Source organism: Urocampus carinirostris, chromosome 6, assembly GCF_059441175.1.
Source record: "Urocampus carinirostris isolate Australia breed hairy pipefish chromosome 6, RoL_Ucar_1.0, whole genome shotgun sequence".
NCBI lineage: Eukaryota > Metazoa > Chordata > Actinopteri > Syngnathiformes > Syngnathidae > Urocampus > Urocampus carinirostris.
Genome location: NC_142354.1, coordinates 5,407,158 through 5,432,199, shown reverse-complemented (window position 1 = coordinate 5,432,199; position 25,042 = coordinate 5,407,158). Strand labels below are relative to the sequence as shown.

Genomic DNA, 25,042 nt, shown 5'->3' with positions numbered 1-25,042 from the left:
GCGCCATGGCAACCATGACATTTTATGCCTTTTAGGTTACTTAATTTCATGTGAAAGTTTGCATTGTTACTTGATTACAGATGTGATTATGTTTAACAAAGACAGGCATTGCCAGTTTTATTAACAGCGGTTTCGCATCAATACAGATTATTTTTGTGTGCTTTTACTTGTTTAGCTAATGCTACCTCTACAGTGTAAAGGGAGCACAAAAGCACTTGGCAACTGGAAAGCACCTTATTCACCACCGCATATTACGGCCATTCCACTACACACAACACTAAATATATAACGTACCTCATCAAATTTTAAGACACTCTGACACCAAGTGCTCTGAGCAAATTCTTGCATATTTTGAAGGAGCTTCTTTCCTGTTTATCCTTGCAAGCCATAACTTGCTCCGTTGTTCGGACAACAGCTTTGTCTTCTCACACTGGCGAAGTCTTATGACTGGTATTTGGTAAAACGGAACATTTCAGAACCTCCAGCGCCATTCGAACAACCGTTGATCCAACGAGAAAAGACCATTTTTACTTTGTTATCTCAGGTTGACTCTTCGCCGCTACCCAGTGTCGATAACATGCCATCGGTAATGGTGCTGGATCGGAAAATACCCTGGATGTTGTGACGTCATATGGGAACTACGTATCGTAAAAGGGGCAAAATAACACGAAGTACTGAAATAGCCAGGGTATCATTTTACTGGTTAGAGCAGGCATGGACAAACTATGGCCCGCCTTTTAAATACTGCCCGTCAAGCATTTTAAACTGACCCAATGCCGACAATGTTCAAAATATAATAATGTTATATTATATATTACATATATGGTAAAAAAAGTACAACTAATATATACGGTAAATGTTACTTTTGTCCCCAATTTTAATTATTTCTCATGTCTTTTTTGTTTTTATTTTATTTATATAGGATATTTATAAATGGTGGTATTTAATGCATGTTATTATTTTAGCGCCTAAAGAAGGCATAATATATTACTTTGCATTCCTTTTGAGTGTTTCAAAACAATTTCATGAAGTTAATCAATGTACAAACAAACAAAAGTAAATTGAAATATAACACAGACATGTGAATGTCTTTATTTATATTTATCAATTAATACATACGAGAAAAATAAGCCTACATTATCTATTTTCTTATGTATCACTGAGGTATCTTCATTGGCATATAAAAAAGATCTATTTATTCAATCCATTATTTTTTCTACCTATCCCACTGCCAATTGTTTTGTAACCCAATGTGGCTTACGACTCGAAAAGTTTGCCCACACCAAAAGTAAAGGATAACAACATCAGCTGGCAAAAAAACATTTCAGAAAATCTCATTTTGATTTTTTTATTTAGGTTCGCCATCAGATATGGCACAGCGCTAATGATTGCTTCAACATTTGTCAAAATGACAGATGCACTCACCAAAAGTATACATTTGCAGGAACATAAAACCGAGCAAGGGAGGACTTTGGACTTTTCGGTTCTTGGCAGCAATAAACCCTCCATATATGGTGATGGTGATGCATAGTGGTGCACAGTTTATTTTCTAATCCCGAAGATTATGACATGCTCTCTCCGCCGCAACTCCACCGCCTAATTTGGTGCAAGTTTGCATGAGAAGTCAGGTACACCTTTCATCAGAGGTGGATAGAGTAGCCAAATATTTTACTCAAGTAAAAGCACTGCTACATCAGGATAGTATGACTAAAGTAGAAGTAAAAAGTAGTCATCCAAATAACTACTTGAGTATGGATAAAAAGTTCTTCGTAATACATCTACTCAAGTACTGATTAACATCTTATTTATTGATTACTTTTTAAACAACCTTTCAATGAGATAATGAAATCATCAGTCAATCAATGAACGCTAAATAACAAGTCTGTGTAATTGTAAATATTTGTACTCAGACAGCTTGTCTGGGTGAACCCTTTGTGGATTGAATTCAAAAAAGTGCATACAGTACAGAAAAAAAAGGGTCCTCACCCTGTTCAAAAGTGCTACCTGGTGGTTGTTCGGGTCACTGGTCATATCGAAATAAAAGAAACGAGGTCCCAGACAAAATAAATGTGCCTTAGCAGAGACAGGCAGACTTTCGCAGAGGGGATTTAAAAAGACGGGTTCAATATAGCCTAATGTAGCGGAGTAAGAGTACAGTTTCTTCATCACAAATCTACTTAAGTTAAAATTAAAAAGTATGGTGATTGAAAAATACTCCTAGTAGTACAAAATGTCCCAAACCTTACTCGTGACTACCCACCCCTGCCTTTTATGAATTTAACCGTATCTGTGTTTATTCCAAAAAAACACAGACAAGTTGAAAAGTTTCCTCCTCTTTATGTGCACCTTCAGTGTTTCCAACCCGAACTGCCCTGGGCCAAATGTAACCAGCCCTGGAACACGGAACGTTGCATCGAAGACACGTACCGCAAGAACAAAAGCCTCTGGCTGCCTTCCAACTTCTCTAACTTTACCTCCCCTGTCACAGAATTCTGGGAGTACGTCCTTGAGCGCATGTCTTACAAGATTAGCCAAATAAAGCTCTTTTGTTCGCATGTTCATCATCTTTATCCTTTACGACACAGACACAAAGTGTTGGGCATTAGCAGTGGCATTGAGGAAATCGGCCCCATCAAGTGGGACTTGGCTCTGTGCCTCCTTCTAGTTTGGGTCATCTGCTTTTTCTGCATCTGGAAGGGTGTTAAGTCCACCGGGAAGGTCAGTATTTGCACTCAGGCAGCATCAGGAGAGTCTTAAGAAAGCAAGCATCATGACAATTTGGATGTTAACGCTGCGTTATCTTGCCTTCAGGTGGTCTACATCACGGCCACCTTCCCTTTTGTCATGCTCATCGTCTTGTTGATCCGTGGCGTCACCCTCCCAGGTGCCTCAGAGGGCATCAAGTTCTACCTGTACCCCGACCTCACCCGCCTCAAGGACCCAGAGGTACAAGATGAAATGTTACCATGACAATAATTTGTAACCCTATAGTTTGTGGAGACTGGTCATTTATATGTTACTTGTTTCTTTTGGTCCAGTGACTCTAGTACAGTTAATAAGTGTAAAGTTTAGTAAACTTTCAAAACAAGGAGAGAAGACATCAATGAATGTTGAACTTGCAGGGAGCACAGAGAAAGAAACAAAATCTCAGATAAAAGGTTCTTCCAACCTGTTCAAACGTCTCCATGTCCCCCAGTCTGTGTCTAGATCTCATATTGGTTCCTCTTGTTTCTCTGTTTGTCCTTTTACTGCTCTTCTGCCAGGTGTGGATTGACGCCGGCACTCAAATCTTCTTCTCCTACGCTATCTGTTTGGGCGCCATGACATCACTTGGCAGTTACAACAAATACAAATACAACTGCTATAGGTCAGAAGCGGTTCACTAGAGGGTTTGGGTGTTTTTTGGCATACATTGAACAATTATTTCATGACCTGTTTGCCACAGGGACTGTATGCTGCTTGGAGCCCTCAACAGTGGTACCAGTTTTGTGTCTGGCTTCGCAATATTTTCCGTCCTGGGTTTTATGGCACAAGAGCAAGGGGTGGACATTGCAGATGTGGCAGAATCAGGTAGGATTTAACAAACTGTATCAATCTAAATCAAACTAGATTAAATGTTGCCAGGTTACCTGCTGCCATCTAGTAGGCTCTACAGGACCCTTTAAACAAGGAATAATATGTGTAATAAGCTGGATATTCAAATCTAAATTATTAACTAATTTGGAATATTGCTGATTCTAAACGTTGTAGCATTTTTGTTTGGATGCACTTACAATTTAGGCCAATCTCCAAGAATTACCTTGTAGGGCTGCAACACATGACTAAAGAGCGGTACAATGAAAAATACATATTTTATTGAACATACTGCTGATTCATAAAAACAATAAAATAATATGCACTAAAACCAGACATAAGTAGATAAATAAACTTTTTTGAGCACAAGCAAGTAGAAAATATATTTGTATCCCTGTAAACCAATAACTAGCTCATTAGCAGCAGTAGGACAGTAAGTAAGACAAATATTATGTGCATTTTGTGAAGTACATTCAGTGGTCAACTGAAAATTATGTAACCAAAAAAAACGTTCTCAAGAGTTTGAAATCAAATGGTTTCAACAACTGTTGTTTGTCGTTTTTAACGATATAACATTTGACGTTTGTTCTTCAGAATTAGTGCATTATATTTCAAATCCGTGTATCAGGCAAAGTCAGGCATAAACTTCAAACTATTTTATAGGGGAATATACACGTTTAAAATGTGCTATGCATGTCATCGAAGTATCAGCGTGTGTCTTACCATTGCGAGTTGGACTTCATTTCGTTCAACTGTCCAATATGGTTTTTAATGTTTATGTGTCAAGGAGCTACTGCTATGATACGCAAGGTTTGCTATGTAAACTTTGCGAGTAGTCGTTTAATTGGCCATATCCAGGCTAAAATTCTCCCAACCATAAGTAGTTTTGGTATGCGTACTTAAAATGAAATAAAATGAAATGAAATGAAATGATCTGCATTTTCTATGGCGCTTTTCAAGTGAATAACTTCTCAAAGCGCTTTACAATGTGCTCCACATTTCCCAATAGCGGCCTTGCAGCCATGTAAGGCGCTAACCTGCTTATTGGGGGTATTAGGGGTTCAGTGTCTTACCCAAGGACACTTCGACATGTAACACGGACGAGCCGGGATTCGAACTAGGATCCCCTGACCCCAAGACGAGTGCTCTACCTTCTGAGCTACTGTTGACTCCACCATTTTTGTATGTTTATGTTACCGCTCAAGACCGAGACACTATTGCGCATGTATGATTTTCAGCAGAAATTATATTCATGTAGAGGTGCCTCACTATGTTGGAAAAATGTGTCAAAACAAAATCAAGCCTGACACAATATCTAAACCATAAACAGAGACCTAATTGGAAATGTAAATGCTAGAAACAAAGTAACAAACAAACAAGGGGCCATATGTGTCTTGATCTACACCCTCTGGGGAAAGGTGCAGTGCCAGATCCTGACATAACCTCCCCTTCGTGCGCTGGATGCCAGACAGACCAAAAAACAATACAAAACAGAGAAAAATACGCAGGATGAGGCAAATGGACCATCTCCACTCGAACGGGACCTTGCTCTTCACCGCCAACACAGGGACAGGGGGTCGAGGGGATTTATCTTTACCACCGAAACAGGGACTGCCAAGAACTAAGACAATGAAGGTTCCCCAGGGAGACTTTGGTGTTCTGGTCATTCTTTTACGTTTGGACTCAAATGCAAGAATGCCAGAATGTAGGCAGGTGTACTCAACAAAGGATGGTGTTTATTAACAAAAAAACAGGTCTTAAATTAACCAGAAAAGTGTCCAAAAAAGAAAAAAACCTGACATGACAACAGAAGCCGGGATGGAAGTGACATGTAAATAGATAGATAGATAGATAGATAGATAGATAGATAGATAGATAGATAGATACTTTATTCATCCCCTAAGGGAAATTCACATTTCCAGCAGCATCCCTGAGCTGAGAACAATACAATAATAAAGCCAAAAGAAAACAATATACAAATACCCAGTGTGACGTGCAAATGCCCACTTTAGCATGTTATATAGATTAACTAAATAGTTCTACACATAATGCAGTAAGATCCAATGTAGGTGGTGTGGTTTAATGTGGGCCTTTACTCTGCCGGGTGGAGTTAAAGAGCCTCATGGCATGAGGAAGAAAAGAACTCTTCAGTCTGTCCGTAGTACAAGACAGTGACAGCAGTCTGTCACTGAAACTGCTCTTCTGTCCGGAGATAATGCTGTGAATGGCACATAGAATGTAACAGTAATGCCCTCACCATTTGCAATCCTCAGGTCCCGGCCTGGCATTTATTGCCTACCCAAAAGCCGTTACCATGATGCCTTTCCCCACACTCTGGGCCATCCTATTCTTCATCATGCTCCTGCTGCTTGGCCTCGACAGTCAGGTAAGTCAAATTGCAATCAACTCCAATCGTAGTTTTAGTGAGCCAATGTCAGGATGAAATCCTTTTTGTTTAAAAGTTATTTTACAACAAATAAAATTAAGTCTGGGGTGTGTTACAGGAAAGTATAATGAATAAATCCAGGCTAACTGATTAGGCACAGCTGGAAATAGTCTGGCTGGCGCATTTTGGCTTAAGCAGATGCGTGTTTGCCGAGCCAGGATGAAAACACGCAGCTATGTCGAGAGAGCTCTAGATAATTTAGATAAATGCTCGTTCACTGCATCCTTAAATAGCCACCGCAATCGACTTCAGTGTTAAGGATCAGAAATGGAAACGTGTCATACGTCCTTTTTTACGGCTACTGAACAACGGCTCCTTATGGAGTTTTATGAAGATGTGAAAGAAATTATAAGAAAAAAAAGTTACATGATTACTGTTATCAAGAAAAAGAAAGAGCTTGATAACTATTGTGCACTGGATCAGTAAGAGAAATGCTAGTTGTAGAGGAAAAAGTGTAGTTAGCGGTTTACTGGTAAATTATTACCTAACAATCTTGAGGCCAGGGTTTAATTCCCAATCAGTGTAAAAACTCTTTTGCCTATTCATCCTAATATTCTTTTTTTAATCGTATTTTTCTCTTTTAAGTCTTTTATTACATGTATAGCATGGAATGCCATATCTTATTAAATTGTATACAATATTCACTACTAATTCTTATCCATTTAATGATCCTTCATGAAGAAAAAAACTTCTCTCTCTTTGACGAGGGAAGAGTTGAACCTATGATACAAGGTATTTCAAAACATTTGCTATCCTTTGGCTATTATGAATTTTTTTTTTGTTAGATATAAGTATTTCCCTGAACAAAATCACAAAAAGATAATTTGTATGTAAAAGATAAAAAATGTAATCTGCTGAAGACTGTTACCCAAGATATGCCTCAATGTGTTTGGAAGGAACTGGATTACTGAGTCTGGGAATGTCATGTCTCAGGCGGTGGGCATATCAAACATTTTTAAAATCGTTCGCATAATTTACATCCTTTTGAATTTCTCTTATCATATTTGAAAGAGTAAATCTTATCACCTGATTGTGTTCGGGTAAAACAAGCGCTGGATTACTTTTTAATGTCATTTGCTATAATCAATCATAATCATCAATCAATCATAATAATTTTGAAACACCCTGTACTTAATATATCAGCCTTGTCAAGACTTGATTGACACTATCTTTTTAAGTTATTGCGTTGCCTTTTCACATTTTGCATCTATTTATTTTTTCTTTAAAGTATTGATGGCAATTTGTCAAGCATTCTTAATTGGCTTAGCATGTAAACCCATAGCCTGACAGAAATAAACTTACTACAGGATGACTATATAAGTTGACTTGATGATAAATTGACACTTGAAACTATAAAGTCAACTGTCAAGTTTAATGAGATAATGTAACAATTAAGAAAGACCATAGAAATGCTGTGAAACTCATTTGTTTTTCGCATTATTGAAAGTAGGAGTGCCAGATGTATCTTTATGGATAATCTTAGCCTGGTTGTTATCCATGTCTGGAGCAGGCTAGCTGTAGAGAATTAATCACCATCATAACTGAGCTGAGCTAAATTGAACCTGCTTTCATGCAATCTTACTGACTTGAGGCTAAATTCAGACAAGAAAATACAATATACCGGCTTAATCCCTAATCATGGTTTTGTGCAATACCCCCGGATCATAGATGTGGTACTATTTTCCTGGGTTATGATCAGTTCTGATGTCATGGGATCAAATCCTGCTACCAGCCTTCCTGTGTGGAGTTTGCATGTTCTTGCGTGGGTTTCCTTACGAGTACCCCGGTTTCCTCCCACATTTCAGAAACATGCATGTCAGGTTAATTGGCCGGTTCAAAAGTTTCTCGAGTTGTGAATGAGCGAATGAGATGTCTGTCCCTGTGTGCTATGCGACTGGCCGGCAACCAGTCCAGGGTGTCCACTGCCCACAGCCCAAAGACAACTGGGATGGGCCCCAGCACCCTCCGCGACCCTATTGAGGATAAATGGTGCAGATAATAGATGGATGGATGGACAATCAGCTTGTGTAATTTGTGCTTGAAGTTGCCACTTGCATTAAAAACAAATCAACTTTCCAGCACTTATCGTGACACAACAGCCACATTTGCAGTTGTAATACAAGTGGCAATGTTTTATTGTGTGCGTGTGTTTGCAGTTTGTGGAGGTGGAAGGGCAGATCACATCACTGGTGGATCTGTATCCGTCCTTCCTACGGAAGGGTTACCGCAGAGAGATCTTCATCGCTATCATATGCTGCATTAGCTACCTGCTGGGACTCACCATGGTTACTAAGGTAACAAACAAACACTTGCAATCAATATTGAATATCAGATTTGCCCGAGTCTAGCATCATGAACTCAACTCAAAATCTAATACCAGATTGCTATGCTAATAATTTTGATGTTACAATGTTGCCTGTCCACCAGTCAGGGAGTGAAAGGAACAACGTTTCTTCCTCCGCGTGTTCGTTTAACATCCAGGTTGTGTCCCTTGTTGCCACCCCCAAATGTACCAACCAAATCCGGCCAGCAATTTAAAAACCCCTGTTCTAGTGTATTCGTCTATGCATATGTGGGAAGATACATCTTCTACAGTATGCGACTACCAATTACATTTATTGTTTTGTGGGCCTTTAATTGTCCTCTATTTCATCACAGCTTTAAGATGTCGCTTTTCACTGTCATGTAAAAAATATTCAGCCATTGTAATTGCGTGTTGGACATCACGTTGTCCGCTGGACGTTCCTCAGAAGGACAAGATGGCTTCACTGGGGCCCCTTCCGGCTGTTAACGCGGACATTTAGCCAGGTAGCCAGCTTGCTTGGCTTTCTTCCAAAGCAACCAAATTGCGTCTGCACTCAAAGTCACAGAAGCCATAATACATTATGATGGGCACTTCATCCAAATATGGTTTCATTGAAGGACTCTGAGATTGCTAATGTCACCTTGACTATTATCGACCTTATCTGTTTAATGACATGTGAGTTATTTTGCAACACTTTGCTCTGCCGTATTTTCGTTATGTTAAAGATTGGGAGTATCAAATAAACACTCATCTTTCTGTGGCCTTCTGCCAAATTTTAGTCCTCACAAGCTGATTATCACAACCCTTAAAAGAAACATTAAAACCGCTAATCTTAGAACAGGGTCTTCCAACATATGGCCCAGTGGCAATATAAGGCCAACCAACGAACCTAATCTGGCCTGTTAGACAATGCTGAGGGCAACACCGGAAAAAATAAACATATAACTTGTAACTTTCCAATTTGCATAAGTTTCCCGAGTTAAATAAACAGTAGTGGAAATTGATCAAATTGTATTTTTTTGCTTTTTTGCTTATGCACATTTAATAAACCCTAAGAAGGATTCAACAGTAATGAACGAAAGAAATATTGAGGAAAAACACATCAACAAATGTTTTATAATTGAATTAAAATCCTGACTCATAATCTTAAATGAATTGAGAGCTCCCAAAAGATAAGGTATTTTTCGGACTATAATTCTCCCTGGAGAATAAGTGGCACAATCCAACGAATGGATAATCGTACCCAGAATACACACGAGTCACATTTTTGGGGGGAAATTTATTTGATAAAATCCGATTTTAAAACATATATGTCATCTTGAAAGGCAATTTCAAATAAAAATAAAATAGAGAACATGATATAATGTTCAGATAACTGTGGCATAAAGAACATATACCTACATACCCTGGTTTTCTCTTTCTGTTTTTATATTGCGCTTTTTGTGGTTTACTGTAAAAAATAACGTGTGAAGTGATATACACTACCGTTCATAAATGATTACAACTCAATTATATTTATTTCACGGGAATGGGGCAGTCATGCACATTAACTTAAACGCCGGTGATTCGGCATTCGCCGGGCAAGGAGGAAAGACAGAAGTCTGGCGTGGAGCAACAGGAAGCCAGAGACCAACGAGATCGATACCAGTTACACAAGCCGATACTGGACAGGTGGTGTCGATACTGGACAAAACGGGACTGCTGACAGGATTGATAACAGATATAGGAGACTGGAGACAGAGATCAGACAGAAAGAGAAAGACGGAAACGATACCAGACCCTGGAGACCAGAGACCGATATCAAAACCGGACGAAATAGACGGGATCGATACAGGACAGGATACACAAAAAGGATACCGGACAGAGTCAAAACACACGTCTTGCGGGTGCAGAGATTCGGTGACGGACTGACAAAGGGTGAGTGAGAGCACTGAGCTTAAACATGAGGGAAGCCAATTAGTTAATGAGCCGCAGCTGGCGCCAAACGGGCGGGGCCAATTGGGGGCCATGAGCAACCACGACAAGCAGGTTAATAGTTTCACCTAGAAGTTGTCAATTCATTATTATCTTATTCGTCTTATTACTATATTTTTATGTTCAATTACTTTTTGAATTTATTTTGTGAACAGGAAGACGTGTTTCATATCTATTTAGGGTTAACTTAGATGCTTTTGGGAGGCTGTGAACTAGAATAGAATAGAATTTACTTTTATTGTCATTCTTTGTAACCATGCACACAGAACGAAATGTCGATACACCTGAGCCGTACAGTTAAACTGTAGCAAGCCGATGCAGCCGCAGCCAAACAGGGCGCCGCCATTTTAGACCCAACTGCTGTATTGGGAGTCATTAGGTGACCAAACCCCCCAATTCCAACCCTTAATGCCGAGCACCAAGCAGGGAGGCAATAAGTACCAATGTTGTAAATCTTAGGTATGACTCGGCCGAGGCTTGAACCAGCGACCTCCCAGTCTCGCAGGGGGCGGCCTACCATCTAGGCTACCAAACTGGTCAATTGGTTTTCAGTAGAGGCGAGCAAAAACTATCGGTATCTGATTGTTATCGATCAATACTAGCAAGTATTTATTTAGATCAGATCAATACTAAAATTGCCAGCTTCCCTCACTTATAGTTTTCAGTTATTTGTCATTAGAAAATTGCGCTAGACATATGAGTAATTCTAGATACAAGCACGATTCTGGAAACATTGTATCTCGTATGTAGACTGTAGTAATTTGAGTTTTCACATCATTTTTCCCCGTCCATAAAACGTGGAAACATGGGAAACATAAGATCCCACCTTTGAACAAAAAAGCTTTCCTCAGTTTGGAAACGCCAAACGTATATTCAAAATCATAATCTTGGACTTACGTTTTGTCAATTTTGTTGGGAGCATTAATTTTTTTAAATGAAGTCACAGGTCCTAATCTGTTTGTGTTTGTGTGTACTTAGGGTGGCATGTACGTGTTTCAGCTGTTTGACTACTATGCAGCGAGCGGTGTTTGCCTTCTGTGGGTGGCATTCTTTGAATGTGTAGCTGTTGCCTGGGTTTATGGTGAGTATCAAGCCAAAGCAAAAAACAAAAGAAATACCAAACCATTTGTATGAAAAATTCAGAATTTAAAAAATGTTATCGTTTGGAAATGATCTTCTGAAAATGCATAAAATGAGGAAACAGTTTGTGCAAACATATTTTGGATGCCAACTTTTCAAAATGGAAACAGTTTCAGATCTAGTATTAAAAGTGGCTTTATTATCACCGATATGTATGTCGTAAATGTTTTTTACACAAGAGGTTGGCAACCTGGATAAACGCGTAATAAAGACTAAGGGGACATTGTCTATTATTTAGCCTAATAGGAAAAATAATCAATCATTGAAAATATATATCGGTTTGAACATTAGGCAAAAAAACATGAACGATCATATAAATGTACATTTTTTTTTAAATTATCTTCGGTCAAGAAATTTACTTTACATAACATGAGGCTCACTTAGAGGGAGCTGACATGATTTTCTGCCATCTTGCTACCATGGGTACCCTTACAACTTAAAACCTTGGGAAAGACTGGGTGAAAAAATGAGGAGAAAAATGGTGCAGTTTAGTCACTCTGAATCTTTTTGGTCTCTATTGTTCCTTGAGCTTTTTATTACTCGTTTTCGGTTGCTCTACACAATACATTGACATCTTGTGGTCAAACATTACACAGTGTCCTATAAACGTTTTTTGAAGATGAAAACATTCAAAGATCCTAAAGTGCTAACTTAACTGATCTCTCATATTTGAAAGTTCAGTACCATTTGGACAAAATACTAATGATTACAACATTCACATTTGAAACGGCGTCTTTGAAAAGTATCTTGAAATGTTGATTGTGGTTTTGCGCAGGCGTTGATAACTTCTACGATGCTGTGGAGGACATGATCGGTTATAAACCGAACCCTTGGATGAAATGGAGCTGGTCTGTCATCACTCCCTGCTTGTGCTTGGTAAGGTAGACATTTGTTTGTACAGAACAGCTTTGCTTGTTTTAAAAAAAGAGCCACTTTTAAATTAAAAAAAATCAAATAAATGATAAATAATAATGACATTACATATTCTAAATAAAATTATATTAGCTGCAGCATAAACCTGCCAAAACACATACACTTCACAGCTCCAAAAACTTGACATCACTGACGCCGCAACTAGTTTTATTAGCATTAGCTACTGGCGTTGCTGAAAAAGTAAATCTCTTACCTCCCTTTATTTTAAGGATTATTTCCCTCGAGTTTTGATTGTCGTAAGCCTAAACTAAGTGAGGATTTAACTTTTGTGATTAGCTGTTAGCTTCAGTATTGTCTGGCATTGCTCTAGGGGGCACTAGCTGCGACGAGCACATTGTTAACAACTAGGTAGCTAAACTATAGTACAAGAAAAGTCTTATTTGGTTCAAGGTGTTAGATGAGAAATCTTAAATTTGGCTAATTTGGTTTCCTTACCCTGTATTATTTCTATTTCAGTTTAATGACTAGTCATCTACCCAAATGTTGGTTGATAAACCTATCATTAGTTGCAAAACTAACATTTCTACGCACTTATAGGGTCTTATAATCAACCTAAATCTTTTTTCATGTCGGAATGTAAAGTCACACAGTAATACCCCTAAAATTTGAATGACTATTCAAATAGATGACAAAAAGGTTAATCAATTATACAAAGCAAACACAGTTATAATTTTATTCAGTTTAAGGAATCCCAAATCCATGGGTTTGTGCTATAAGCACTCATTAGTTTCTCAACGTTCAGCAGTCCACAGTTATGATCAAATGAATAATCCAATTCCTACTGGGACCTTGATGCGGAGCTCTATGATGAATCAGATCCTCAATGGATTCCTAGTCAAGGATAGCTCAACACTTGGGTCACCAAGATTTCAAGTCTTACAAGGACTTGAGGATTTTTCCCAGGAGAAAAAAAGACCTGTGAAGCCCTTAGAGACCATTTGTGATTAAGGGCTATACAAATAAAAATGACTTGACTTGACTTGACCTAGTTTATATTAGTTTATCGTCTTTTGAGAATCACACTATCACTGGATGGTGTCAAAATGAAGAACAGGAGAGATTTGGTTTTCCAGTTTTTAGTAATGTCTAGCTAACAATTGCTATGATAATCGTGGTCCTGTTTGTCGTCTGCACCGGCAAGCGTGTTCTGAGCGATGAATAAATTTGTGTATGATGTCTATGTCAATGATGTCTTTTTGTTACAAAACTATATTGAGACAGGGAACGAATCGTTGTTTGCTAATTACAATAATTCATTTATTTTAATACTTTAGTTATAGGATCAAATATTTACTACCATGTGTATCAAATTTTAATATTTTATTTGAATGTTAATTTCTCTATTTATTTATTTATTTATTTATTACTCACTTTTCAACGGTTGTTACATCAGGTTTTGTGTAGAGGATCGGCAATTGGGGTGGACTCTTAGCTTGCCAAGTAAGACAAATTCATTGTCTGTGTGTTTGCAGAGCTGCTTTATTTTCTCTCTCGTCAAATACAAGCCGCTGACGTACAACAAAGTGTACGAATATCCCGACTGGGCTATTGGAGTGGGCTGGACTCTAGCCTTGGCCTCCATGATCTGTATCCCCATGGTGGTGGTCATCAAGATCCTACGGTCTGACGGACCCCTCATCGAGGTGAGCATGTTTGCACAACTGACTCTTTTATTGTGAAAAGCTGCATTCAAATGGAAAATAACCAAGCAGAGATGGTTGATTTCAGTCGCTGTGTAGCAACCTTAAAGATTAAACATAACTCTCTTGAGGAAATTGGGTGATGATCATTTCCATGTAACATAAAAGCAAATTATGTGTTGCTATGACAACACTTTGCATTTGAGGATAAAAAAACACAGTAATCTTTTATTTTCATTGCAATAGCTTTTAAAGTCCTTGTGTGAGCTAACAAATCAATAATATTTTTGTAAGATTCTTAGTCATTTGTAAGGTTGTCATGGCAACTCTATTTATATGGAAACTAATCACATTCTTTTGACACTACACTTGAAAAATTGTTGCCACCTTATCAAGCGTTTAAAATTATATGACTAAATTTAGGGCTGTGCCTTTATGGGAGCAAAACGCACGTCAAATATTCATCTCATCAGCCGTACCGCTTATCCTCATTAGGGTCGCGGGGGGGCTGGAGCCCATCCCAGCCATCTCCGGGCAGTGGGCAGGGGACACCCTGAACTGGTTGCCAGCCAATCGCAGGGCACACAGGGACAGACAACTCATTCACACCTAGGGACAATTTGGACCGGCCAATTCACCTGAAATGCATGTTTTTGGAACGTGGGAGGAAACCGGAGTGCCCGGAGGAAACCCACGCAAGCACGGGGAGAACATACAAACTCCGCACAGGAAGTCTGGAGCTGGATTTGAACCCACCACAGGTTCCCATGACATGAACTGTGCCGCACAAGCGCTAACCACTGCGCCGCCGTGCTGCCACGTCAAATATTGCATTTTGATAATAAGGTAGCATACCAAAGCAAAATCTCTTATTTAAATGTTCATATAAGGCCAATGCAAACGAATTAAAGTATAAGGGGGTCCTTGACACGAAACCTAATAAAGTAGTTCAAATTTAGAGGCCTGTTGGAAACAAGAAAAAGCATGAACCGGAGCAGCAAAAAAAAAAAAAAAACACATGCCGCAGAAAATTTTCCCATTTTGTCTTTACAAAAAGTATGCCATTATTCTGTATCTTGGCTTTCTTTGACTAAACAGCCAACTGTAACATTCCTCCTTGTCAGTAGATGGCACGCAATTATTATTATTATTATTTTTCAATTTACTTGTGATTGCTCATGAGGTAGTACAGTATACTTAACTTATTTTAAAATTGTCTAAGACTGCACTACAACAAATAAACAAATATACACTTTAAATCAAGTAAAACTCTTGCACATACAGACGCTCCCCTACTCACGAACATTCAACAGGTAGATACGAAAATTTTTTGGGGATGTCCAAAAATATCCGGACGTTGCTATAAGTTAGATTTTGTATTGTGTTCACAGGTTACTCATACAAGCCTTAAACATACTTATACAAACCTTAAACATAAATTCCATTCAAAATATAGCACTGTAGCAACATACGAACAATTTCAACTTATGAACGATCGTCTCATTCATAAGTAGGGCAGCGTCTGTACGGTTGCTGATTTTAATAAAAAGATTTATTAATGATTAAAGATTTAGTAAAAAGTATTTATTTTTGTGCCTATTTCAAGTATTCAATTTTCTATTTTTCTTTAAAAAACAAACAACAACCAAATGAAATTATAGTAAAACTATGGAAAAACAGGTTAAAGTAAATCTCACATTACAAAAATATTTTCAACCAAAACAAATACAATTTATTATTTCCTTAGCTTAGGTGACCACAAAAACTAGTAAGTGTGCCTTGAGATTTCTCTGCTAGAAAAAAAGTGTGCCTTGGCCCAAAAAAGGTTGGCAAACACTGTTGTACACCATTTTTGCTGTTGTCCCTTTGCAGAGGATCAAGGCAGTGGCCGCCCCGGTTCGTGGCGGTGCTAGCTCCCGCCCTGCTGACCACCGTGGCCCCCGCGACCTGGCCTATCCAGTGGACCCCAATGGGAACAAGGGACTTCTGATGAAGGGCCCCAGCCACACCATCGTAGAAACCATGATGTAAAATAACCACAAAAAAAGTGAATGGGGGGCTCTCCATGAGATCGCTCTCCTCTCCCGCCAGCCTCCCAAAAGCTTTTCCCTAAGCTAACGCTAACTAGTCGCCTTTCGCTTTGCCGTCTGTGTTTCCTACTGTTTGTTTGTCTGTCTTGTGGGAAGAAAAGAAAAAAGGGTTTCAAGGAGGAAAGTCACAACAATGTTTTTGGGGAAAACTCCACAAATTAAGTATTTTCTTCTGCACAACAAAGTGCCCTAGGAGTGCTGGAATAAAAATTCCAAAGATGGGCTGATGTAAGCCAATCATGGCAAGATTGTGTATGGTACATGCAGTGTTTTAAGTGGCAGCCCCTTCGAACCTTGTCCCCCCAATACCAGGGATGTCCAAAGTCCACTTTTGGATACACATGTTCTGAAATTTTGAACAAAGCACATATAACATGAATGGAAAAACTCTTTATTTCATTGAAGCCATGTAAGCCAGGCATGTCAAACATACGGCTGTTGGATCCATTTATCCGACCCGCCGTAGGTTTTTGAATATGTCAAAGAAAGAAGCGAGTCCCTAGGGTCTTTCTATCAAAAGTTATGATTTTTCAAAGAAATGCAAATCAGATGCTCCTCCTGGCTGCTACATAAAAGATATACTCTCAGCTTTAGTAAGCCCATCTTAGTAGTTTAATTGGATCTACTTTAGTCTAATCTTACTGTCCATGCACTGATAGAACTTATTTTGTATTTCTTTTTAATTCATTTCATACTAGCTTGACAATTAAGGCAAAGTTTATATTGTTTTCAAAGCTCCAACTTGAATTTGTGAAGTGTGGTGAGTTGGTTCAGGTACAAAAGTGCATTCACTGCATTCAACTGTTAAAAAAAACACTTAACGCATTCAATGCCAAACATGAAAATCCTTATTTTCCTATTGTTTGTAAATAAACGTTTTATGCTTACAAAAAACACTTGTGTCGGGTCAAATAGGCAGAATGATATAGTATATCACTGAAAAACTACGGTAAGCAAAACACTTTAAGTTCACATTATTTTACTAATTTGACAGGAAGTAGATCCAGTTTCAGAGCCAAACTGAGTCTCTGCGATACCTGTTACCTGAAGTCTCTTAAGATACTCATTCTGTTGACATAACTGTGATCTACAGTACTACTCAACAGTCTTCCAACTGAAGAACCACCATCTTATTTATTTCACTTAAGTCCGTTAAAATACGCAGAGTACGATAGACACACATGAGCCAAAGGGACCAAAACACTAAAGCGAGCTTCCGCGTGAACTTAATGGTCAAAACCCATTTCCCTCCTGGGTAGGACACCTGTCTGACAACAAAAGCGTTCCTACCTATATACAGTCGTATGCAAAAGTTTGGGCACCCCTGATAATTTTCAAGATTTTCCTTTATAAATCATTGGTTGTTCGGATCAGCAATTTCAGTTAATATATCAAATAACAGACAAACACAGTGACATCCGAGAAGTGAAATGAAGTTCGTCGGAATTTACAGAAAATGTGCAATAATTGTTTAACAAAAGTAGGCAGGTGCGTAAATTTGGGCATCCCAACAGAAAAATTACTACAACATTTAGTAGATCCTCCTTTTGCAGAAACTTTACAAGATTGCCAGTACCTGAACTGGCCACACAGCCCCACAGCATGAGGGAACCACCACCAAATTCTACTGTGGGTGGCAAGTGTTTGTCTTGGAATGCTGTGTTCTTCTTCCACCATGCTATGCGCCTTGTTATGTCCAAATAACTTCATTTTAGTTTCATCGGTCCACAGCACCCTATTCCAAAATGAAGCTGGCTTGTCCAAATGTGATTTAGCATACCTCAAGCAACTCTGTTTGTGGCATGTGCGCTGAAAAGGCTCATGCCGCATTACTCTCCCATACAGCATCTCCTTGTGCAAAGCGTGCTGAATAGTTGAACGATGTGCAGTGACACCATCTGCAGCAAGCTCATGTTGTAGGTCTTCGGAGCTGGTCTGTGGGTTGAGTTTGACTGTTTTCACCATCCTTCGCCTGTGCTTATCTGAGATTTTTCTTGGCCTGACACTCCGGGCCTTAACTAGAACTGTGCCTGTAGATTCCATTTCCTCACTAAGTTCCTCACAGTGGAAATTGACAGCTGAAAACTCTGAGCTAGCTTTTTGTATTCTTCCCCTAAACCATGATATTGAACAATCGTTGTTTTCAGGTCATTTGACAGTTGTTCTGAGGCTCCCATGTTGCCTCTCTTCAGAGAAGATGCAAAGGGGAGAACAACTTGCAACTGGCCGCCTTAAATACCCTTTCTCATGATTGGCTTCACCTGTGTATGTAGGTCAAGGGTCAATGAGTTCAACAAACACATTTTTTGTTCCAGTAATTAGTGCTCAAGGTATTCAAATCCATAAAACAACAAGGATCCCCAAATTTATGCATAAGTAATTATTGCACACTTTCTGTAAATCCTATGAACTTCGTTTCACTTCTCAAATATTACTGTGTTTGTCTACTATATGATATATTTAACTGTTATTGCTTATCCGAACAACCAATGATTTCTAAAGGAAAATCTTGAAAATGATCAGGGGTGCCCAAACTTTTGCATACAACTGTACACCTAAAAATGAACCTGCGCCCCCCATGGAGAAAACATAAAGCAATCACAAAAACATGTACATTTTGGCTTCTACATCTTCTGTTTCAAATTTAAGGTCTGAATCTAAGTGCAATTGGCGGCATGTAATCAAGTGAAAGTGAGTCAGGGTAGGCAAAAGTCTTGAAAGCATTCCATTCATCAAGCAAACCAAAAATGTTGACCCAAAATTTGGACAACCCTGGTGTCCCAAACAAAAATTTGTTTTTGCTGCACACAACCATTTTTATATTTGACAAATCAAAACTGTGAAGTGCAAAAAGGTATTGAAGCAAAAGAGCTGCTGAATGTGTAAGTACAAAACTCCAAAGCAGGATGTCGGTTGTAAAAAGCACCTTACGCACATGGTGGCCATAAACGCCACACCCTGCCTGAGAGGGATGGATGTGATGAACCCTGAACATTTGTCGTGTTTTGGCGTCGTGCTTTGTGGTAGCCGATAGTTCGCTTTTGTAGATCTGCCCCAATCTCTGATTGCACCTGGATGGTATTACCCTGCGCCTAAAAACTTCATTTTGCACCATCATAGTCACCTTTTTAAGGAATGTGTGCTTTTATTCACTGTGAATGAGTTGAACAAACACAATGCTGTACAAATGGGATCGACAAAAGTGTTCAGATAGCGTTATAATACAGTCAAAAGTCTTGGTGTCATTTTGACATTGAATATCTCAAAGACTAAGAAGGATATTAAAACACGTGCGGTAAATTCCAAAAGCTTTTAATCTCAATTTTTACTCAAAATGTTCAATGTGAGCACCATTGGTCACATGATACACATTAAGTCGATAGTTGCAAAAGCTTGTCAGCTCATCCACCTCTCTTGGAATTGCAAGCATTTAGACCAGGAGTCTCCAACATTTTTCAAGCTAAGAGCTACTTTTTGTTACTAATTAAAAAAAGGGTCCTCAGTTCCATACGGATTTCTAAAATAACAACTTATCATGTGAATACTATGTAGTTACTATGCTATTACCAGGGTAAATATTGGAATTAGGGTTCAATAGACTCAGGCAACCACTAAAAAAACAGATAACTTTACTAGAAAAACACAATGACACGCTATTTTCAGAAGAGGTCTGTGGGGACCTAAACTGTTGTTTATAAGCACCCAGGTACCCACGTTGGAGACCCCTGATATAGTTGAATATTCTCTTAAAGTAGAATTTAGATTACAAATTAAATTAAAAAGGCCCTGATGAGAATTGAACTCATGACCCCTGGTTTACAAGACCAGTGCTCTAACCACTGAGCTACAAGGCCTATACACCTTGTGAAAAAGCTCTTTAAGATGGAAACCAACCCCCTACACTGTCATTGTCATTTAACAAAGGGTCTTTCAAGACTTCGATTAGAACAAGTAAACCAACTACAGTGCAACAAACACCCAGTAGGATATGCATTTCCGAATTCGCAACAACTAAGACCCCTCAACTAAGGACTCACAATAATAGAATACTCCCAGTGGAATATTCTCCAAACATAGATTTTGGATTATGATGTAATTTGAAGAAGCCTTGACAAGACTTGAACTCATGACCACTGGTATATAAGACCAGTGCTCCAATCATGGAGCTACAAGTCAGCTTCTAACTCGGAAGGCTCTTAAAGATGGAAACCAAACCCCTTCACTGTCGTCATTTAAAAATGGGTAATTCAAGACTTTGATTAGAACAACTAAATCAACTACATGAACATTAGCATCCCAATAATACCTCCATCCATCCATCCATTGCCTTCCGCTTATCCGAGGTCGGGTCGTGGGGGCAGCAGCCTTAAAAGGGAAGCCCAGACGTCCCTATCCCCAGCCACCTCCTCCAGCTCATCCGACGGGACCCCGAGGCGTTCCCAAGCCAACCGAGAGACATAGTCTCTCCAACGTGTCCTGGGTCGCCCCCGGGGCCTCCTGCTGGTGGGACATGCCCGGAACACCTCCCGAGGGAGGCGTCCAGGAGGCATGCTTATCAGATGCCCGAGCCACCTCATCTGGCTCCTCTCAACGCGGAGGAGCAGTGGCTCTACACAGAGTCCCAATAATACCTGTCTAGAATAATCAAGAGGGAATCAATGGAATACCATACTCCCTTTCGAACATTCCTCAGCCTTTTTCAAGCTGACAGCTACTATTTGTTACTGATCAGCCCAAAAAGCACCCAGTTTGATATGCATTTCCGCACTAGCAACCAACAACCGTCATTACTATGTTGTTACTTTGTTATAAGTAGGTTAAATATTAGAAACCTAGTCAAATAGACATAGAAAATCATAATGACCTAGCACTGGTGAGCTACTTTCAGAACAGGTATGTTGTCACCTCAGCTGTTTTCTGACGGCACCATGTTGAAGACCCCTCATCTAGGGGGACGCACGATAATAGATAATCCCAGTTGAATATTCTCTTAAAGTAGAATCTGGATTACAAATTAACTTAAAAGGGCCTTGAAGAGAAGTGAACTCATCACCCCTGGTTTACAAGATCAGTGCTCTAACCATTGAGCTACAAGGCCTCATCTCTTTCTCCAAGAGCTCTTAAAGATGGAAACTAAACCCATTCACTGTCATTGCCATTTAAAAAAGGGTAGTTCAAGACTTTGATTCGAACAACTAAACGAAGCAGAGGAACATTAGCATCCCAATAATATCTGTCTAGAATGATCAAGAGGGAATCAACGGAATACCGCAGTCCCTTTCGAATATTGCTCAGCCTTTTTCAAGCTGACAGCTACTTTTTGTTACTGATCAGCCCCAAAAGCCCCCAATTTGATAAAATAACAATTAACAGGTCTTATTACTATGTTGTTACTTAGTTGGAGAACCCTCATCTAGGGGGACTCACGATAATGGAATACTCCCAGTTGAATATTCTCCTAAATAGAATTTGGATTATAAATTATCTTAAAAAGGCCACGATAAGATTTGAACTTGAGACCCCTAATTTACAAGTCTAGTGCCCTGAACACTGAGCTACAAGGCCTGGCACTTATGTCTAAAAAGCTTTCAAACGTCGAAACAAAACACCTTCACTAAAACTCAAGATGGTAATTTAAAGCAGGGTAGTTCATGACTTTGATTCGACCAACCAGACCAACTACAAGAATATTGGCATCCTAATAATAGTATTATTATTAAGGAATATTATACATTTCCCAACCTTCTTCAAGTTAAGAGTTATGTTTTGTTACTGATCAGCGCAAAAAGCACATAGTTTGATATATATTTCTAAAATAACAACTAACATTATTATTTAATTATAATAAACATTATTATGATTAACATTAATTATTATTAACTGTTATTACTATGTTGTTACTTTATTATTACCAGGTTAACTATTAGAAGTAGGGTTAAATAGATTCAGTCAATCACTAAAACATAATTTTACTAGAAAATAAAATGACCCAGAACTGTTCACTGTGTTATTTTCAGAACAGGTATGCAGGCACCTCAGCTGAGTTTAGGGGGCATCACGTTAGAGACCCCTGATGCAGACCAATCCTTTCACAGATCTCCACAAAAGATTACATGGTCTGAGATATGGGTGGCCAGGACATGAGATTATGATCATTCAGAAATTGTCTAACCCTGAGGCTCCAGTGTGGTGGCACCCCATTCTGTTGAATAATGAAGTCAACAGACTCTCACTCAATTTATCCATTACCCAGTTTTCCAGCATTTCAGGGTACATCTCACCATTGACCGTTACACTCTTAAAGAAGAGTGGTCCGTAGACAGTTTTCTTTAACATAGCACAAAACAGTATATCAGGAATAACAGAAGCTGTTGCAACAATTGGATTTGACTTACCAGCTTGAGGTTTGGTCCTCACATTGAACATGTTTTAATATTTCATGTGAAAATTGTCATGACAAGCTTTCGGAATTTACCAGATGTGTTTTTATATCCTAAATAATCTCTGAGATACTCTGTCAATATATGCCCAAGATTTTTGAAACACCTCGGATAAGTCAAATTTAAACAAAATACGTAGGAGTGTATTCATTTCTTTTCAAAAGAAAAAAAAAATAAAGTTATTTGAAAATGGGCTCATATGACTATTAGGACGTCGGAGAAAAATAAACCCGATTACTAAAAATAAACATATGGCAATGAGGTATTGGACACCACTGCTGGGTGCGTTACTGAAGAACAGGAATTTGTTGCACATTATATTTACTTAATTAAAAAAGTGATTCAGTTATCCTAAGATTTATGAGACCAAAATGTAGCACGTTAATCGGAAAGCATCTTACAAATTACCGTTATATACTCGCATAGAAGTCAACCCCGTAAAATTGCTTTAAAATAGCCACGTAATGAAAAAATAGAAATAAATGTGTACACCAACCCGTGAAAGCAGTGATCCCTTTCTGGCTTACCCTCTGATTTTAGGATTTCCTTTTTTTCGTTGTAAATTCGGCTTGCATGCGAGTATGTACGGTAGGGAGAATATCTCAATGGGAAGAAAATTCATCCCCCCGGAAAACATGACGCCTCCCATCCAGCAGTGCAAAGACAGGAAGACAATGCAGAAAAAAATAAGTCAACTAATTCAGAATATTGTATTCACATCTGAAATACTTCAACATATTCACTGGATTAAATATAAGTATCCAGTTTAAGGCTGGACTTCTGCCAAATATAAAATCCCTTCAGGAGCAAGTCTCAATACTGGTGCCCACACATATAATTCATCCCATCATTCAAACCCAAACAAGCTAATGTCACACTATTATCATGCCTACAATTTGCTAACCTCATGTAATAATTTACATTTTCTATTACTCATTTCAATTTCTCATTGACTTTGATAAAGAGCGGTCAATGTCTTTTTTTCATCACAATTTTCACCCCAATTCTTCCAAAAGCAAACATATGCATATCCCCACAGAAAATAAGGACACTTTTCTCAGACATTAAATTCTCTCCTTTCAGAGTTGATTTAAAGTGTTTATCCAAGGTTTTTAACGAGTCGCATGTTTTTCACATTGGCTCAATGCTGCCCCCCAGGATACGCGTTCCCCCCCCCAAAAAGCGAGCTCCGAATTTAAATGTTTTTATTCCACCGTCACATTGAAGTGCATTTGCATACATAGTCACTCTTCCTCATCCCATTTACAGTTTCCACGGTATTATTATATTATAATTATAAGAAGCTTTTCAACTTTGTTTGTTTCATTCCAAGTCATCTTATAAGCTTGAGAATAAATGTTGATCAGGTTTTAAAAACGTGTACCACTTGTTTTTGAAGTTTCTTGATAAAAGCAAATAACAAAAGTTAAAAAGAAATACCCTGTGCTTTGTTTCTACGTGTATTCAGAATCTGCTGGCTTAAAAATATCTAAATAATGTGATGTTAATTACTTTTTGTCCATGTATACTTATTTAATAATTGTCAGCTTCCTTTCATTGCTTTTTTTCTGATTGTGATGCTTACAGATGTGTGCTTCCTTATTTAGACAGTCCACGAATCACATTTTAGCCATTACGTGTGGCCAGGGTGTAACCCAGTGTTTACCAACCATTTTTGAGATGAGGCAAATTACATTTAATGCAAAAAATATTCACTGGCTGGGCTGTGGTGCGAGGTAAGGGCACCCTAGTAGAAAATGTTGTTTACAGGAATGGCGGGAACGGGACGAACGGCTGATAAGATCATCCGCACGTCCAGACGCAGAGGGGCCCTGATGACGTAGAAACGCTCGGTGTTGTTTTGAACATTCCAGACATCGCGACGAGGTGGTGGAGCCCACGTTGGGCTTCCTTGGCACGCCCATGGGAGGAGCCGGCACACCATCTTGCGGGGAGACGTGGGCCGATAAGGAGAGAGCTGAAGGACTTCAGAAGAAAGCTTCACCCAGACTCAAAAGGACACTAATTTGTCCGATTTCGATGGAATACAGTTAATTAAATAGTGAATGAAATTAAATCTGCCCCCGTATGAAAATGTTGGCTTTCTTGTTGATCTTTTCCATCAAGAAACGAGCATGCATAAATTGTTGGGTGAATGTAGGTTGTGTTTGGTTAATGGAGTCATATAACTAATTCGAACAATTCGGTAAACCGTACATTTTGATATTCAATTCCCAACAATTCTGGCGACCCCGACGTGAATTGAGGAGAAAAAACTTCGAGAGATCACAGGAAAAGAATCACAGGGTTTGGAACCCTAAGCGTCCGTCCCCATCCACACAGGTGATGACCTGATAAATTAGACATCGCAAATTGCAACCTGTTTTTCCTCTGGTGGCCACGTTCTTTAAGGTAAGCACAATATTTGTTATTTAAAGTATACATTCTGCACAATTGGAGACTACTAAATTGAACGGTGGAAAACGGCAGTAATTTGTTTG

General features: G+C 38.9%; 1 protein-coding gene and 1 non-coding gene across 2 annotated transcripts in view; one reads left to right on the top strand and one right to left on the bottom strand.

Annotated features, from left to right (window-relative positions):
- Positions 1–23,922, top strand: part of LOC148363618 (sodium- and chloride-dependent taurine transporter-like) — a 51,613-nt gene extending 27,691 nt beyond the window's left edge. Inside the window, exons 5-15 of the mRNA XM_088337577.1 lie at positions 2,353–2,498; positions 2,586–2,718; positions 2,812–2,946; positions 3,264–3,367; positions 3,446–3,570; positions 5,847–5,959; positions 8,176–8,313; positions 11,277–11,379; positions 12,214–12,314; positions 13,844–14,014; positions 15,884–23,922. Coding sequence (XP_088193703.1) covers positions 2,353–2,498; positions 2,586–2,718; positions 2,812–2,946; positions 3,264–3,367; positions 3,446–3,570; positions 5,847–5,959; positions 8,176–8,313; positions 11,277–11,379; positions 12,214–12,314; positions 13,844–14,014; positions 15,884–16,042 — 1,428 coding nt within the window. The 3' untranslated portion in view covers positions 16,043–23,922. The remainder of the gene's footprint in view (positions 1–2,352; positions 2,499–2,585; positions 2,719–2,811; positions 2,947–3,263; positions 3,368–3,445; positions 3,571–5,846; positions 5,960–8,175; positions 8,314–11,276; positions 11,380–12,213; positions 12,315–13,843; positions 14,015–15,883) is intronic.
- trnat-ugu (transfer RNA threonine (anticodon UGU)) lies at positions 19,883–19,955 on the bottom strand. The gene has a single exon. It is a non-coding gene; the product is annotated as a tRNA-Thr (tRNA).
- Positions 23,923–25,042: the final 1,120 nt, after the last annotated feature.